Source organism: Gallinula chloropus, assembly GCF_964237585.1.
Source record: "Gallinula chloropus genome assembly, chromosome: 8".
NCBI lineage: Eukaryota > Metazoa > Chordata > Aves > Gruiformes > Rallidae > Gallinula > Gallinula chloropus.
The window spans coordinates 15818569-15837952 of NC_140093.1; the positions used below are offsets into that span (position 1 = coordinate 15818569).

The 19384-nt window shown below is 45.3% G+C and overlaps 1 protein-coding gene across 2 annotated transcripts in view; it reads right to left on the reverse strand.

Annotated features, from left to right (window-relative positions):
- Nucleotides 1–1289: 1289 nt before the first annotated feature.
- LOC311194394 (calcium-activated potassium channel subunit beta-2) overlaps nucleotides 1290–19384 on the reverse strand; it is a gene marked incomplete at both ends in the record, with an annotated part of 147646 nt that continues 129551 nt past the window's right edge. For both annotated transcript variants that reach the window (XM_084267487.1, XM_084267488.1), the window contains 4 exons: nucleotides 1290–1574; nucleotides 7239–7434; nucleotides 9867–10037; nucleotides 16387–16497. In XM_084267487.1, the coding sequence (XP_084123613.1) occupies nucleotides 1290–1574; nucleotides 7239–7434; nucleotides 9867–10037; nucleotides 16387–16497 (763 nt within the window). The remainder of the gene's footprint in view (nucleotides 1575–7238; nucleotides 7435–9866; nucleotides 10038–16386; nucleotides 16498–19384) is intronic.

Below are 19384 nucleotides of genomic sequence, written 5' to 3' on the forward strand. Positions count from 1 at the left end.
ACCTGGCCCTTTCAAATCATAATTCATGTCAGCCAGCACTGCATGCTGAGTTAAGGTCGGGAGAGATTTCCGGATGTATTATGATGATTATCTAACAATTCAGTTAATAGAGCTGTAGAATTGGATGAGATCTTTGTCAATCCTGATGTCACAGTAACAGACACCTTTGACTGAAGCAACATCATGAATATTGAATAAGATCCTGCAGTGCTGCTCTTCCATGTTATGATATTATCCAAGGATGAAGGTTATAAATACATGAGCTATACTGTTTGCTTTCCAATTGGTTAAAAAAAAGGAAAAAACCCATAATCAAGTTCCAATACACAACTAGATATAATATAGTGTTTTCTTTATATATATCTGTTTATATATCAAGTAAAAAAATCTAAAATAGTTGGAAGTAAAAAATGAAAAAATAGCTGATTGTGTTATTTTTTTCTTTACAGTGATATGGTAGCAAATACAAGACAAATGAGTAATAAAACTTTACACAAGGTGGTCTGGTCCCATCTCCATCAATAGGGCTCGGACTAGAATAGAAAAATGGAACAAGGTTTTGTTTTTTTGGCTACAGCTTATGCAAGTGACACAGATGATGCTGATAAGACAGAAGGAAATTATAGCACTAAATAGAATAAAACTCCAAAGTGTTTTCCCAGAAAAACCTTAAACACTGTAGAGTAAAATTTACTTCTGAACTGAGGGAGCAAAGACAGAGCATCACCAAGTCCTCCTTAGTCTAAAAATACTGCATGCTTATCCTTGACTAAAAATACAACCCTTTTTTGCCATCTTATCATAAAAAACCCACCCATATCAATGCTTTCCCCTTGCCTTCAGACAATAATAAAAAAGCAAAGCTGCAAATCCAATGAATGGACTGAGCTGGATGTGAGACCTTGGTGATGTGCAACTTGTTGGCTTCCCTTTGTTCAGCAGTGAATTTTCCCCGGCATCCTTTACATTGAAAATGTCAACTGACTAAGCCTGGCAAATGGTCACACTGAGCCCTATCTTGGTTGTAGAAAAGCAAGTAGTACTAGTCTCAGCAAAAAAAAACCAAGATCATATAGACAGTCAACACAACAGGTTTTTTTTTTTCAGTTTTCTGCATAATAATAACATCATGTTTGCATATAGAACAGCTTTTGCATTATTGCTCTACTTAGAAGAATATAGTAAGGAACTTATAACAGACTTGCACATTACAAACTTAAGGTTCTTTGGTGAAGAATGAGAAAACAGTATTTTTAGCTGTAATTAAATCTCAGAGAAGTTTTCCTTTTTTATCTGTTGATCCTTTGGATTCTCTCACAGAGGAGGGAAAGGTATTGAGTCAGCTTTACCATCGCAACGATGGCGACCCCGCCGATCATCATGCAGGTGGGCCAGAAGAGGGAGTGGAACAGCACGTTAGAGCTGTACAGTTTGGTTAGTATCACGTTCTTCTGAACACCTTCAGGGTCGTAGAAGCAGGAGAAGCGTTGGTACTTTCGGAAGTTTTCCATCACAACGCTCACCAGTGACATGGATTCCTCATAGTTCTTGCCACACTTGGGTATGTATGAACACTGTGAAGAAATTAGAGGGAGAAAAATGTATCTCCAAACCATGTATAGTGTCTTGTTTTCAGGTGGCAAGCAGGAAAATCTCAAGATGATTATGCTTTTGATAATGAGTGGAATACTATTAAGCTAATAATAAATTTATCACAGAGAAAACTCAATATTTTGCACATCTACGGAATTTCCCATTGGAGAACCTCCAAGTGCTGTACAAACATTAATGCTTTAATCTGCTCAGCGGCCTCATGAGATAGGTGAATATATTATTATTGCTAATTTGCACATGCAAAAATGGAACTGATGAAGTACCTCTTCATTTTAAGTGGCATGCATATGCTTGCAGTTAGATGGGTAATTGACTCTCTGTAAATACAAATCTGGTAGTTCAGACCTCACTTGGACTGGATCAAAGCGATTATAGTGGGCACAGGAGTTCACCCATGGAGAAAGCTGCCAAGAGATCTTTGTACAAATTTTCCCTTGGGGGTAATGCCTCAGTTAGGGACAAACAGTGTAGGAGAAAACAGTTTTCCTACTAACAGCCCAGAAGGTTTGAATTCAACATTTAGTTGAAGATCAGCCTCTTAGGTTTGGTTTTTTTTTTGTTCTTGACCCCAACTTAAGTCCAACAGTTCCTTCTCTCTGAAGATGCTGCTTGAATTTCAGCCTCCATCACACAGAGAAGACTTGGGGGTGGCTCTCATTGAGTTTCCATCTAGCATTCCCAAAGAACACCAAAAGTAAATTCATTAAAAAACTAGCTGATGGAGTCCATGTGTTGAAGATAATCCATGGAAAATGCAGGAGAGTGGCCCTGGGCTGTGTTGAACATCCTAACTAGTGTGGGCTGGTGAAGTGGTGGGCAGACACACAAAGACTGAAGCCACATCTAAATTTTGACCTAGAGCGGAAGCACCTGAATTTGTTGTTGCTGTTTCTGATCTGGAAAAGGATTGTTGGGAGCAGCCCAGGGCACCTCGCTCCCTGCTCTCTGCATGTCCACACCTGAAGCTTTTCTACACCTGTATGGGATTTTGATTAAATTCCCTTCCTAGGCAAGAACTGCTTCAGAATAGGGGAAAATATGCTGCTTAACTTCTCACTGAATGTACCTGGGGAGACCTAGTAGGTCATTACTCCCTGGCAGTTACGATAGGAGATGGTGGGTCCCTGCCATGCTCTCTGCCTGTGCTGCTGAACCTGCTTGTCCAGGATGAGCATCTAAAGTAGTTCCAGGTAATTTAATAAGAGTAAGGTGAATTTTGCAAATGGGGAAAGATGTTTTGATTAAAGTAACATGACTAGGCTTTTGACTGCTACTGTTTTAATGTGTAAGCTTTATCAATGTCCCTTGGTGGTTCTTCATGACTGTGCTGTGACTTTTTGCAATGTATGTGACCAAATCTCTAGTTCTAAAAGTGATTGAAGGATTAACCTCATGGCAGGATTTGATTGATGCATCGGCAAATTTATTAGCTGGAATATGATTTGGAGCACAGCAGACAGATTCTCTGGTGTTAGCAGACCGAAGCATTAAGGGTAGAGCGTGGCAGCACTGCCATTATGAATATTTTATAGAGCTCTAGAAATTAGAGATGGAAAATATTAGACACTAATATCTCATCCATCTTCCTGCTGGTGCAAGTCTGCTCCCTCCAGGATATTTTCTTGCGCTCTTCCCAGCTTTGTCTTAAATATCCAAAGCCACAAGCCCTCTTTCAGGGCCCATGACTCTTTAATAGATCACAATCTGAAAAGTAGAGGAAACTCATTTTCTTTTACGAACTCCTGTGCTATCACTATTGTAACAGCAGTATTTCCTGCTCAGTCGGGTGGAGGTTTTGGGGTGGGTTTTGTTGTTTGGGTTTTTTTCCTCTCAGGGTTGGTGCTATACATTTTTGTTTCTCAAAGTCCCAGTTGTTACTATCCTGAGCAAGGAGACTAAATGAGGACTTGGACACTCCTGCCGAATTCCAGTCTTCAATGCCTGGCAGGGAATTTTATACCCACAATTGTTATGCTGTACCTGTGTACATAAATACCAAATCTATGCTGTTTTATTACACCTCAGAACTGTCAAACACTTGGAAATCTGAAAGTAAACAATGTCTGGCTCTCCACCTCAAGTGAGGATTCAGCGATACGATGTGAGAAAAGTGGTTCTTGTGATCACAGTCTGATCTCAAGAAGGTCATAGAAGGCAGTTACAGAGACAACTGGTTAGCATGTTCCCAGCTCAGCTTTTCTAATTTGAAGGACTGGGTAGGTAGCCTGTGTGAACCACCTCCGGTTAAGTGGCTTGGTCAGTGCGGAGTTGCTCAGGGACTTGTCAGTCAAGTTATGAATATACCCAAGGATGGAGATCTCACAGTATCTCTGGGAAAGGTGGAAGCAGTTTCATTTAAGACCATGAAGTTCCTCCAAGAAGCCTATTGGCAGAGAGGCCCTTAGTTCGCTCCGGCTGGGCAGTAAAATACACGGCTCCTGCTGTATGTCTGTGCTTGGGGAGTGTGTCCCAGTCATGCTGAGCTTGGGCACTTTGATAACATGTGCTGTGTCAGTTTGTGTGAGGAAGGGGTCAGGGTGATAATTTGCGCCTCTTTTGGAAAATGCAGCAAGTTTGACCCAAGGGCTGAAGGGAGAAACTCTGTGGCAGCCTTGACCTGATACTGATTCCCACAGACTGAATTCTCTGGCCCAGAAACAGATCTGTTGAGAGCTGCAGCCCAACATCGCTGCTCACCCTGCACCAGGCAAACTCCTCCCTGGGTTATAAATACCTGAACCTTCAGTGAGAAACCATGAGATTCCCCCATCAGTTCTGAGTCTCAGGCAGTTATAGCTGGCATAACGGTGATTCTGGTGATTAAAGCCTGCTTGTTATCGCACTTATAGAGCACAGGTATAAATCAGCAGCAGCTCCGATGACACAAAAAGAATCGAAATGATATAGTATGAGATTGAAATGGGGTGTCTAGAAGTCCTTTAGCTACCGCAGCCCTTCCTCAGGGTGACAGCCTGGCTCTGTGTTCCAGGCACAAGGGGACACTGGCCGATTACCTTTCCCAGAGGCTGTTACAGCCTCGGACAGCTGAGAAAGTGTATCTGTGAAAGCATTTAAACACCTGTGGTTGTAGCATTGATGGGCTGGGCTTGCCTTAAAGGCTAGAGATTAAGTGTGCACAGTGAGAGCAATGAAAAGCTGTGAAAAATCTCATGTTCCTTTCTGGGAAAGGCTCGAGCAGCTTGACTGGTATCCATTTACTTCCCACTGATTCCCACCGGAGACTGGCAGCAGCACGCTGTAGATCTCAATATAAATTGTGCCTACTCCTTACTGCACCTTGTGGGACAAGGGCTAGGTTAGGCAGCAAGTCTCCTAAATTAATCCTTATTTAAAATCGAAGTGCATTTTTGCTCCATCCGTGCTGGCTGGTGGAGAGGAGAGGGACGGGCTCCAGATGCTGCTCTGTGTGCGTGGCGGTGCTCAGCGAGGTGGGGAGCTTGGCGGGGGGATGCTGACCTTTTGAAGGTCACTGATGTTGGCCTCGGAGAGTAAGAACTATGCTCTGCAGTATCCCCAGTAGCGTCAGGGCTCAGTGAGCCAGGCCTGGCTTTTCTTTATTTATTTATTTTTCTTTGACAAGGAGAAAGATAGGAAATGCAGCCCGTAGCAGTTGGATGGAGAGAGACAGGTAGCACCCAGCTAGAGCCTCAGGAACCCTGCCATGCTTAGGGATGATCGTCCCACTGCACAGAGCTGCTCTCTGGATGGGGAGAGGGAGTGCCTGTCCAGGGACCTGAGATGGGTTGTAATGGTCTGAGCTGGGAGGCTCTGCTGATTGCCGCCAGGTCTGTTACAGACATTGCAAGCTCCCATTCAAATCTGCATTTGGATTCAGGTCACATAGCCAGCAGTGTGTCAAGAAAACCTAGGAATCCTCCTGAGAGCAGAGCTTAACCTGTAAAACAACCTTGGGCTAGAGAAGTATTAACTGTGCCCACGTTAAATTAAGAGGAGGGGGCATCTGCCAGAATTTCAAAGTCCATTTCAGCAAGCAGAAATTGTCAGTAACGGGATGTGGAGATTTCTGCTGAATCTCTCGATTCATTTGAATCAGAGACTGATCTGATCTGTTTTAATTGAATTGTGATGTGAGCGTCAATGGCTTTTGCCTCTGCCCCAGCAGAAAGTGTGGCCTGTCCTGCCACAGGCTTTGCACCAATGCTGAACCGGAAGGGAAGGTGGGGACACTGTTCTCCATTTCACACCTCAGATCCAGAGAACTTAGTTTCTCAGCCTCAGGAGCTAATTATCCAGCAGAATAACCGGCCCAGTGCAACCACACCATGCTTTGACTAATTTTAATATCGCTTCATCTTAATATGCAGAAGTAATTTGGTCTACTCAACTGCTGCCATAAATAGAAACACAATAGGTTATGTTGTCAGCAGCCTGAACCTGGGCTCTGCTGTTACAGCCTGTGCTTTGCCAAGCACCCATAGTTTGGGGTTCAGTGACCTTGGATAACTAAGTAGTTAATGCAAATCTGGTATTTGTAAGTCTAATGAGTTAGCTGCATCCCAGCTCACTGCAGCTCGCAGGCTTAGGTACCCAGGTGCTGTAGATATGAAGAAGGGAAGGTGGGGAGAGGGATGTTTTTCAATCCGACTCTGCCTTGCTGTATGGAGGTGGCCAACAGGGACCTGTGAAGAGGCAGTCGCTTGCCCGGGTGTGATGCACAGCCCCGGGTGTGAAGCACAGCCCCATGTCAGCTACACAGCTGTGGCTGTGGGCCAGCAAGGAGATGATTTCTGTGCATCTGCTGTGTTTGTTATAGCCTCCAGACAGGAGCTGTCTCCATCCCACCTGGATGGAGTTATGCTGGATTTTGGACTTGCTGAAGCAGAGAGAGGAGTTCTTCTGCAGATTTGTCAAAAATATTGTTTTGGCTCAGTATCTGGAAGCAGGGAAGCTGTGCAGGAAAGGTGGGCTGGCCTGTTTAGCTCACCCATGTCCAGGAGCCAGGTCTTTTTATTTTTGTGCTACTGCTTTTATCTTGACAGCCCCTGCTCAGCAAACTTTCATTGTGTTTGCACCATCTGCGGGGGTAAGGGCTGTGCCTTCACCCCAGCACCATGGCTGACCTCAGCAGAGATGCTCAGAGTGCAGAGTTTGTCACCAGAGATGGAGACAGAGACACGTCTGCTGTTAGACATGGGGATTTCATCTCTCCCTGTCGTCTTGCCTGGCCATTCCATCCCATTCCTATTCTCACTGTCACGGATAGTTCTGCACATGGCTAGGGGCATTTGTTATCAAGCAGATCTGTACCTGGGTGGGAAGTGGCTTGTCCACAGCTCTACGTGCGTATCAATGTGACAAGTTGTCCTCGCTAGTCTGTGTGAAGGACAAGGGAGGCTCCAGCCTCTGGGGCCACCACCCCATATGGGACAGGTTGTGCTCCCAGCATGGGATGGAGACAAAATCCTGCTCCCTTCAGACATGTGAGCTCTGTTTGCGTGCCAGTTCCTGATTTCTCTGCCCTGTGTTTACCAGGGAAGCAGGAGCTGGGGGCCTTATCTTGCTTTAAAGCAATGAATGAGTATAACAAGGTAAGCAGCCCTCCAGAAACACATTTAGGAAGAAATTTTATTCCTTGGTCCTACCTCAGAATTAATTTTCATTGTTTCCTCAGTGTGGTACAGCAGAAGCTTCTGGCCAGAAGAGGTGAGATTAACGTACACCTGGAGGCAGGGGTACTGGGAGATCTTCCAGCAGTCTGGACCGCAGCTAAACGAGCAGTTGAAGGTTTCTGTGATGGATGCATTGAGAAGCGAGCACTGAGCCTCTTCTGTCCAGACACTAAGCAGGAAAAAAAGAGATGTTAGAGTATGACAAAAACAAGTGATAAGCACTAAACACAGCTCAGGCTTTCCATCAGATATACCAGGGGGCATCATCTTGTAGGAGATGGCACATGCTGCAGGGCTTTGCGCAATGGCAGGACTTCCTCATGGCACACATCACAGCATATTATTCTGTAGTGCCCATAGTTTGTGCTTTGGGCACACAAATACCCAGTTCCCTGATGCCCATGTACAGACAAAAAGGTGCACTGGAACTTTTAGTCTGGAGAAGGTGTGTTTGAAATCAAAGGAATCAGCAGAGAAATCAGTGAAGAAAACTGAGCAGCCTGCCCTGGGGAGAGCACAGTGTGTGCAGTGCTGTGTGGTGGGGATGGCTAACCACAAAGTCCAGCTAAAGAGGCTGTTGGAAGGACAACTTTGCATTATCAGGGTATGTACACTCATGCATGAAGCCAGAGTAACAGAGAAGCAGTGCCACGCACAGCTCCACCTGGGGAAAGGCTTTTTCCAGTGGCAGCTTGCTCAGCTTTCCAAGAGTTAAGTCCACTGATGTGATTGTTCTGGAGGATTTCAGCTTATCCCCTGTTCGCCAGAGGCTCAACCTGGAGTGATGGAACCTAGGTGTGCACTGGCAATGTTCACTTGGGATTCTTGCTTGTATTTAAAAATCTATGGCTGCGTTTTCCTTTGGAATGTGAACAGTGGGAAGGGTACGCTGAGGGCTCTGTGAAAAGTCCTTCACAGGTTCGGGGTGAGGTTTCACCCCAAGGCTCCCCCTGCTCAGCCCCTGTGCTCACACCCAGCACGGCTGTCCTGCCCCTCGCCATGCACAGGCTGAGGGTCTGCTTGCCCCTTGCCAAACCTACCCAAGGCTTTACACAGCAAGCGATATCAAAGATTTCTGACTAAATCTCTTGGCGTTTTACTTTGGCAGTTACTCTGCTTGTATATTCTGTTTTATATTCATATTAAATTTCAGTATGATTTCTATGGGGAAATCAAGTGAAAGGATTTTTTCCCCCACCCAGACAGTATTCCGTTGGAGGGGTATTGTTGTCTGTAAAGGAGAACAGCCCCAAAGGAGATCTGGCTGTGCAAAGAGAAGTGACAGAAAAGCCTCCCAGGTTGTCGGCTTCCTGACTGCTGTTTTATTCATGCATGGGGGTAATAAAGTAACACCTACCTACCACAGATCTGTGAAGATGGAATATTTGATACTTCATAGGTGCTTTGATATCTTCTGGCAATTTTTCACAGTTTCCACATGAGCAATTTTGACCTTAGCAGCCTCTGCAACTGACCCTGATATTGCTGAGAAGTCTGGGAGAGCAATTTGGAAAAGCAAGTGCTCTTGGATACTTAACAGGTCTTGACCTCTGTTTTCAAAATCTAAACTTAGCCTGGATTTAAAAAGGGACAAGTACCTTCGTTGCACAAATAAGATGTTGCAAATCAGCCCTGTTCATCCTCAGGCAATGCTACTCTTTGCTTATCGTTGCAGGGTCAAGTAGGAATATTTTCCCGCAGGCTCACTGAGGTAGTTGAGGATGTTCATACCAGTTACCTGAAGGCACTTACTGTACGTGCCAGCAGAAGCAGCCTATGGTGGGTAAGCCAAAACATGTCAGGTATTAACCCCTGCCTTGGGAGGGGGTTGGGGCATGGCAGACCGATGTCTTGACTCCCAATTACACGTTTCATTCTCTTAACTCCACTGATCAGGGCAGAAAAAACAGTGCTGACAGTCTTATTAGAGCCTGGGCTGGATTTTAAATAGGGCTGGTGCTTGAAAGCTGATTTCAAATGCTGCTAATGAATCACAGGCCAAACTTTCTGCTCTGTGGCAGAGAAGGGAACCAGAGAAGGCCTCAGAAAAATTAAGTGTAATGCAGTAATGATGAAAGATGATCAACTTTCAGCAAGTTATTGTATTTCAGGAGGATTTCAGTTGTTAAAATGAATGCAATAACCTACATGGAAAACTACAGGCTACAAAGCAGCTTGATTCCTTTCAAAGTTAATTCTCCGTGTTTCACGTAAAAGTGTGTTGCTTCACTAAACATTTTTGCCATTATCTCCTGAGTTTGGGCTTTGCAGTAGCAGGCCCTGAGAGGCTTCCAGGATTCAGGAGACTGCTGACCAGCTGACATGGATGTTATGCTGGTCTTAAACTGTGGCAATTCTAAAGCCTGTGGATCAAGAATTCATCAAATAGGGATCTGATTCGTCCCTCGTTTGTGCCTGTATTGCTCACCTTGTATTCACTGTAGTTATGCCTAATTTATGCTGGGGTAAGGAAGTGCAGAATCAGGCTGCATTGACCAAAGGAAAGATGACAAAACTTAAACAAAAGAGAGTCAGAAGAATAAACCATGTGAAGCCAGCTGGAGCAGAGGGTGTGAGGTAGGGTAACCGGCAGGAAATTACCTTTGCATGTAAGACCGCAGCAGGGTGATTCCCAGGAGAAAGTACATCATGATAGAGCACACCATCATGGCCAGCCCGAGGAGTATGGCTCGGTCTTCTCCGGCTTTTAGGGCTGTGACTGTTTTCCTTTTGTCCAGTAGATCGTGATCCCTGATTTTTTGGTAAATATTTCTGAGGTTGAAAATAATACATTTTTATGTGAAGTTCATACTTAACCAATGAAGCCTCTACAGGGTGGGTAGTTCCACCTCCATACCCATCTCATGGGAAAGAAAGGCTAAGGGTCCTTGGGTGTCCTTTATCATTGGATTCACTCTGACCTGGTGGAAACTTACTCGTCTCCAAAATAACTTACAGCCATTTCTGAAAAGGTAAAAGCCACTTATAGCAAATATAGAGATTAGACCCTTGTGCCAGCTCAGTAAATCCTTCTTTGGTACAGCCTCATTGGCTCAGTTGAATTACTCCATAGGTGAATCTGACCTGCCAATGCCAACTTGGACCACCATTAGAAGATGTTCAGGTATATGAGGTGCCTTTTCTTCACTTGAATATGGTAACAGGTCTGATGTAGAAAAAACCCCAAAGAAAGTCGTCACTAAAATTATCTGAAAGGACCATGTTCTTTTCTGATTCCCTACAGGCTAGTGGTTTGGGTAATTGTCTGCCTTGAGTGTGACTCAAAGCTCATGAAACACTATGGGGATTTTGCAATTGATTTCTGTGGGTTTTTTGATTGGAAGCTTATTTACTTTATTTATAAAACAGCTTTCTGGAAACCCAGTTACTCATTACAGTGAAAACCCTTGCAGAAAATTATCCACCAAAGCTATTTGTTCTGGGATTAAAAAAAAAAAAAAAGAAAAAGAAAGAAAAAAACCACAACAAACCATTCCCCCTTCAGCAGAGAGTCCTTTGCATTTTCTAGCCATAAGTCCTTCTTTCATCTCTGAGCCTTTGATGATTCAATGGGTCATGAGGACAAAATGGTGAAGAAGGAAATATTTGAGTACATTTCAAACACACTCAAACTTTGTGGGTTTAAAATGTACTTACAGACCTGAGGCTGGTCAAAATCTCCTGTGTTTTCTGTTACAGTTCTTTTGAATCATCCAGGCAGCACCCGAAGCATGTGAACCGCACAGCTCTGAGCCCTGGCACCACCATAACATGGACATAGCAGTACACGTGGAAGAAGTTCCTCTTCTACTGTCTGCAAAATGGCAGGTGAGCAACATCAACATCACTTTGGGCTCTAGCAAACCCGCCACTCATTTCAAGTGAAACCACTGAGCATCACTCAACCTTGGGAAAAAAGCACCGTGTGTCAGGCCCGCCGTGTAACTTACATTCACCAACTGGGACAAAGAAAGAGATTTAAGGCAGATATACAATCATACATAAACACAGTAGAAACAAGAAAATAGATTAAATCATAAACTCCCTGAAACTGGAATTGAATTTGTATTTAGATGATGAGTCACGGCCAGGAAAAGCACATATGATATGGGGTTTTATAGCAAGAATCTTGCTTAGATGACACCGCAGTCAATAGTCTCCCATATTTAAGACCCCTTGAGGTTTCTTCATCCTACTGTAATTTACATATTTAGATGTCCATGATTTCTCTTCAAAACCATCCTTGAAAGCTTGACAATGTTTTCCTAGTTGGAAATGAAATGGTAATTCAGCCTGTCAAATTTTTCTCTGGTGTTGGGGAGAAAAAAATATATATATTGTGAACTGGCAGATGCAATTGCCTTCAAAGAAGTAATGTAGAGTAATAATCTGATGTTACTTTTCTATTATTATTTATCAAACTGTATTTAACTCTGAGAGCTGCTATTAGGATTTGCATCAGTCCCAAATGGAAGCAGGCGGCAAGGCAGAGACCGTCACGCAGTTCCAGCACATTAACCGACCGCACAGCATAACTTATGTCAGCGTGTAGACACAAAACAGACACGGTGCAATCGCTCACTAATGTCACCAGAGCAGCTAAGACATAAAAAGGGATACAAATGGACGATTCAAAAACAAATAGCTAATTGAGAATGGTTACAAATACTTCCCATGTGGCCCTGAGCCAGGAAACGTGTGATGAGAGGTAAAACAGGATGGACTGAAGGATGTGTTGTAAAAATGATCTATCTGGCAGGTGACTGGCAAAGGGCAGGGTGTGCAGTGACCACCTGCCAGGCAGATCTCCCACACTCGCCTGCCATGGTAAATAGAATTAAACAAAGCTCTGCCTTGGGGGTCATGCTTTTGGAGCAGTTGTTAAAGGCCGAACAACAGAAGAGTGGGAGCTTGGTGCATCGACTGAGGGGTTTTTTCCTCCCGAATCCTTGCCAGGTCTCAGTCTGGTAACACACACCGAGGTGCGTGGTAACATGGCACGTGCCAACGTGTGATGCGCTGGTCCTGACAGCCCCAGAGACGTGCTGAGTAACCACCCCTCCTCCACCTCCCCGCTCATGTCTGCACCAGGTAGGTGCCAATTTGCTCTGTATGACACTGGGAACATCTGCTATTACCAGGCTTCATGTTTTTGCCCCCGAGTGCCCTGGTTTTGGGAGGCACAATACAGCATGCAGAATGTTTTGCCTCTAACAAAGCAGCCATCTCCTTAGCTGTAGTAGCAGCAGGGGCTTGCACACCTGTGTGTGCCTCTCCATAGGGGTGGCTGTGTACACCTGAACTTTCGGCGCAGCCCAGGGACCTCTTTCTGCTCAGTGAGCTGGAAGAGTGCTGTGCTTAGCTGGCTGATTTTGGATCCCAGGGCTGCACAGCTACAATTAGCTGACAGCCGCTATGTGTTTAAGTACAGATCGCTGCATCCCAGACACTACTCATCTAGGTGACTCCACCTAATACTTATGACTGCCTATAATAATCCCCCACCTATGACACAGATGGGGTCTGGGTTTTTTTTATGGATGTCCTGGCTGTTAGCACATGAGATCTCTCTGCCCTGTGCAAAGAAATTTAATAGAAAGCCTCCAGGAAAAAAAGGTCTTCTCCTGATCATTTCCAAAGCAAAGTTATCCCCTGCTGAATCTCTCTGTCCCTGTTTGCCAAATTGCTCAGATGATATGGGTTGGCTGCTCTACCTGGGCTCAGCTGCCAGAGAGGGAATCTCAGCTGTGTCTGTGCCTGCTGGGACAGAGCAGAGATTTCCCTCTCCATGTCCCTCTGCAGCATGGGGATTCCTCTGCAATGTGGTCAGCAGCTCCTTACATCATCTCCAGAGGAAGGCTTAGGCTTTATAACTCGTGTTATAAAATTAGGCATCCCAGCGTACATTCATCAGCCTGAACATGAGATGTTCAAGGAGAATGTCAGCGCTGGGTTAAACCCACTGCCCTTAATAAGAAATTCTATATCTTCTGTAGAGTTGCACATATTTGTTGCAGCCAAGACCTGTCTTTGCCATCATGAGGAACATGGTCTTTCAGACTCAGTTGTGTGAAAGACAGGGCATGCCTCCTGCATCCTGTGTGCTCTGCTGGCATAGGGCTGCACTGCAGCGCTGGGGGTACGGCGAATTTATTTGGATGCATTAGGATTGGTCTAATATGCCAATTAGACCTATTGGGCAGTGCCACATAGAGCAGGAGGGGCTAAAGTTTTACTGACATAGCACAAGAGTACCTGTTTCACTCTAAAATGAGTAGAATTAGGAGCACTGGAAAGGGGATCAAGTTTCCAGCCTAATCTAGAAAAAGCAGGCACCTGCAATTACTCTTTTTTTTTTTTTTTAATAAACACAAATTACTTACCCTCAAATCCTTCCCTTGCAAATGGACCATGGTGTGACACTGAGGGAGATGTTGCCTCCTCCAGCAGTGCGCGATCACGGGGCTTATCAGATGGGAATACCTGCCTGCCTGAATTACTCAGAGTGACTTTGAATTCACATTCACTGCTCTGATATCACGGCTGTTATGCAGATGTCACTCAAATTACCTCGTGTTGAGGTGTTTACTGGCATCAGAAATCCTTGAATGCAAGGGTCAAAAAACCCTCTTGTAGAAACTTGCAGAATTCCCAATGCACAGAAACTTTCCTACTCACAAGCCAATTTCTTTACACTTTTCTTTACAGGGTATGTTTACTGCATCAGTTTCTGTTATTAGAGTTATGGCAACAGGAAATCTCTCCAGAGCTCTCAAAAAAGGTGATGGTTGTAGAAGGATTCCTGTTGATATGAACAGATTTTGTTCATTCGGTTCCTTCCCTCTTACCCACCAAACTGGACCAGGCTGATCCAAGCCAGGCCAGTGCTTTGTTCTCTGAGCTTTCTGTGTTGTGCAAAGCTTAATTGACAGCTGAGAAAGAACAAAGGCTTGACTAGTTTTCTGAAGCATAAAAAGAGGAGGTTGGGGAACAGTGGATGTCTAAACCAGCAATGAAATGCATAAATTTCAGGCCTGCTCCTGCAAAAACAGATGCCTGAGAGATACCTTCCACCCAGGAGGAGGTGATTCCTCCACAGAAAGTGGTGCAGTGCTGCACAGGTTATTATTACAGCGCAATCCCTCAAAAGTCTGCAGATGTAGCATGTGTTAGGTGACAGGTTTGCTGCCCCACATGGCAGTCTTTCTGTTTGAAGTTCAAAGAACAAAAATTCCTCCAAAAGGGTCATTTAGGGGAAGCCACTGTCTGCTTGATAATGATGCCACTGGTGACCTTACATGTGTTAAAATCACTGCCAGACACTGGTGGATGAGTTTCTCCCACCAGCAACACTTGCTCTCTGTTCACACCTCTCTTCTGCAGTCCTGATGCTGCAGTGAGCACTCTCCTATTTCCATTTTCTCTTCCTCCCTTTCCCTCATGCATTTTATTCGTCACTCGCAGGGTATGAACAATTCTTTCTGTATGGCTCTATAGGACCACCTGGGAGATAAACCCACCCAAAACTTTGAAAAGGCACCTGAAGTTACTGTAGTTAGTGTGTAAGTACAGACATACTGTTCCCTCCCTCCCTATTTCTGTAGGCAGATATAGCAAGCTCAGCTCTGTGTTTAAGCTGGCCAGATGCTGGTGAGCCCTGTTTAGCATAGTGCTCAGCCCAACTTAGTAAGTCCCACCAAAAGGCATGGTGTGAGCTGAACGCCATGCTAATCAGGAGCACATGGCTTCCACGCAGCCCAACGTGTGGACAGATATCTCCTGCAAGTGTCTAACCTTGGACCATCTTGTCCCTGACTCTGTAGGAATGCAGAAGAACATTAGCCTGGGGAAAATTCAATTAAATAAGAGACTTGGAGAAGTACATGAGGCAGTTAGATAACCAGCTCCAACTCAAAGTCCATGGAAACCTGCTGCCAAGCTGGTCTTTGTGTCTTCAAAATATCTGCTTGGGACTGAATTATCAAAAGAGCAGACAACCTATGCAGCCTTTGCAGAAAGTTCAGCAAATGGGTCAGTTCTCCAAAGAAACTCATGAATGCATTTTCTCAAGCAGATGCCAGCAGTAATGTCTCATTAGATAACTGAAGAGTGTGTTTTGCTAATTAGCAGTGTAGGTACATCAACCTCTGGTTTTGTTTCACCAGAGTCTAATTTTTTACGATTACATTTAATAGTGACTGCAAGGGGAACTGAAGACGAGGGAAGGGGGAAAGCATAGAAAAGAGGGAAATGTGTCCGGTTGTGACAAGACAAGCAGTCCAGAAAATCTTACTACAAAGGAAAGAGATTTTTAGGAAGGATGAGCCTGACTATTACTGACAATTGGTCTTTCATCGGTGATATTTAACTTCTTTCATTCCCAACTGAGTGCTTTGGGCTTAAAACCATCCCTTCTCTTTCCTTCTCTTGTGTGTAATTCCCCACTCTCCTGGGAGATCCAGTAACTCATTTATTCCTCTGTCTTCTTCAGCCTATTCCCTCCAGCAACACCATTTAAACAGGTGGGTGGCTGCTTGTCATCCCCCAAACAGTGCGTGGTGTGTTGGCAGATGCTCATCCTCACACACGCATGCATATAAACAGAAAACATCTCTGGCGGCTGGATGCATCATCGGGCTGAGTACAACTTGTACAGGGCAGTAATTCAGTGGGGGGAGAGGCGGCGCCGTGTGTGTGCTGTCTGTGTGCGGGAGCTGTGAGGGCTGACAGCTGGAAGCAGGACACGTGCAAAGGCCATAAGGGTTTCACAGGCATCAGGGCTGGAGCTGCAAACCTCTGGCTGGGGATTAATGGGTTTTTAAACACGTGATGTGTGTGTGCTGGCCTCAGAGTCGGTCATGGTGTGTTGCTCATGTCCTGTGAACAAGGAGGACTTTGGCCACGGCGCTGGCATAGCCCCTTCAGTCTGTTTTGACTTGGCACATTAACCCTGGCACTCATCGTCTGGTCTTGGTGGTGGAGCAGCAGCTGGTGGGGTGAGAGGCAAGGGGGACCCCTTGCATCCCTCCTCACCCCTCAATGCCACCACTAAAGGGAAGCTACAGGCCACACGCCTGAAGATTCAAACCCATATGAGACAATCAGTATAGATGCCATTTACCTTTTCTCATCATGTCTGTAAGATGTAGAGCTCCGGCCACTGGTCCAAATGAACATTTTAGAGGATTGCCCAGTGTTGGCTTTGCTCGCTGCAGTGGGACGATGGAAGGACCTGGGGGAAGAGGGATAATTTTTGTCACTGCCCATCCAACACAGCGGTCCACACTACATCCAGTGTGCGAGATCCCCTGTGGCCATGCCCAGCATTTATTAACTCAAGGTGAGATGTCAGATAATGGGGATGACAGATCAGTGGGTGTTCTCCTGGTTAATCAAGTTTAGCTGTGCTCCACACTGCCAAGGATTTGCACCGTGGACAAGAAATCATCAGCAGATTAAGAAAAGGTAATAGCTGCATCCAATCATCTTATGGCAGTATTTTGGGGTAGAAAGTGGCTGTTTAAGCACACACACATTCATTACAGCTTATTGCCTTTATGGCAGCTCTCAGTGTGAGGAGGTTCTCAAGGAAGGAGACTGAATGAGGCACAAGTATGAGATGTAAATGTGGCATTTTGTGGAAATGCAAGTGATATGACAGAGATGCCTTTTCCCACAGAAAAATTACTATCCCAAGGCCGTTTGTCCACACCAGTTAGATTCCAGCCCAGGGGTTTCTTTCACAGCAGAATATGAGACCTGCTGCATTCTCTCAGGCTCTGAGGGTCTTCTGAAGAGGCTTCATTTTAAGGACTGTTATTTTAAGAGGGTTCTGAGGGGATTTCATTTTAAGGACTGAACTTGAACCCTGTACTTCATTGGATCTCTCAGAATCAGAAATACAGAGTTAAAAGTATCTCAAGCAGTGTGGTCACTCTCTTGCCCTAATTTGCTATATCTGTGTTATTTCTAGCACATGTTGGACATCCGAGATCAACTGAATGTGAACAACCATCTCTCCAAACATTAACTCCATTGTGAGGCTGGAAGCATATGCTGTGTTGGGCTTTTAGTGAGGTTTTTAGGGCAGCTCAGTTAAAATCTTGACCTCTGAGAATTGGGGACTCCTTGGTGAGGGCTGTATTTTGCGTTATTTCACGGCACAGCACTTTGTGCTTTTACTGCACTTATATAAAAGCTTAAGAGAAAAAATATTCCAGATGCCAAATACTTTATTGCTGAAGTTTTTCATACACTGGGCCCATTCTTGAGCTCACTGAAAAATGAACCTGGCTGTTGATGCTGTCAGCAGAGAAGGCACAGGAATCCCTCAGTGCTCCTCGCCTGAAAAAGCCTGTAATGTCACTATCTACATAATCATGCAAAGGGGTAATTTCAATATTTGCATAGTGGTGAGCCTCAGAGAATACTTAAATGCTGTAGAGGTGGATGCAGGGGGCGACTGACATGGGCAGGAGCCAAAACCCATCTGAGTGCCGGCAGACAGATGGGTGCCAAGGGACTGGGCTCTGCATCTGGAGTGAGCCCAGAGGCCCAGCGAAGGAGCCATGGCTCAGACCCAGGCCAAACTGACAAACTGGGCAAACTGGTGACCCTGTCACCTCCTCCCTGCTGGGATCCTGCTGCTCCCTGTTTCTGCGATGCTGAGAGCTGTGGGTTCAGGACCAGGCCTTACAAGAGGGGACCTTGCTTGAAATAACAGGCAGTAATATCTGACCAAGCTTTTGTGCTGCATTCATGCCCAGCAGATTGGACAAGAAGGTGGCCCAAAAGAAGGGAGGAAGAAGGAGGGGAATTTTCACCAGCCCTTTCCCTGACTGTGTGGTCCTTGGTGCAGCTCTGAGAGCCAAAAATGTGTTTTTCCTTTCCTTACAACCATTATAGTTAAGTATTGGGTATGAAACAGGAGGCAGCACTTCCTTCCTGAAATATCTATAGTTTAGAAGGTGAAACAGTACCTATCAGGATCTAATCAATATAGACACTGATGAAGAAGTGTTTATATAGTGATTATAGCCAGAAATTTGGGTTGCAGGACCTTAGAAGTGATCCTCACTCCAGTATGTAGGACTGTGCCTACACTACCCCAGGCAGCAAGGCAGTGCTGGTCAAGCCTGTGCTGAATGAGCTGGTGTCTCTGTGTCGAGCCGTGCAGGAGGGCTCAGAGCAGCTACCCAAGGGCCTGGAGGCCACAGTGGATATTGAGCTGAGATCTGCCCTAGGCTGAGTCCCTTAATGCTAGGAAATGAAATTATGTGTATATATTTGCCACTGCACCCTTTAGGATGTCCCAGGTGAGTTGCACGGCACAAAAGCCGGGCTGAGTAGTCTCAGAGCACCACAGAGACGGTGGTGAGTGCTATTAGAGTCTGTTCTTCCCGAAGCAAAACTTGGGCACGCAGCAGAGGTGACCAACAGCTTCCACTGCTTGAGTTAACAGGGACACCTGGCCAGGACAGGCTGGGCAGGGAGGCAGGTTCACAAGCTCCAGAGCAAACTGGAGGAACACCGCTGGTGCAAGAGCTGGGCAAGAGGTTTCTGTCCCATGAAGGGGAAGCCAGAGAAGGAAAAGGGGTGTCTGTCTTCTCCCCAGAGTCAGAGTGATTTCAGACTCCCTCATGGTGCAGTGCCCTGGAGCAGTCCATATGTGATAGCATTGATGCTGCCTGCTTCACTAGTTGGACAATCCAAGCAAAACCCTCATTTATTTAACAAACAATTACACACCTAATTTTGTGTAATATTGTTACACTGATGACATCACAGCAGAGGTCAGATCTAAGTGACTAAAGTTCATGTGTCCTTTAGGTAGTGGTTGGCTGTAAGGTAAGAGCCTTTTGCAGAACAGTAACAACACAAGCTCCCCAAGACCCTCCTTTGAAGGCCTTTGGAGGACTTGTCACCTAGAACAGTTACAACCTATATGACTGTGTCCTACTCCACCATGCCAGTTAGGAAGCCTCTGTGTCTTTTTCCTCCCTGGAGTTAATCCCAAGGCAGGACTGTGAACCCCATTACTTTCCTGTCCCTTCTCTTTTTCCTGAGAAGAAATGTAGCACTACTTTTCTTTTTGCTCATTGCCTCTCTGAGTCTGCTGC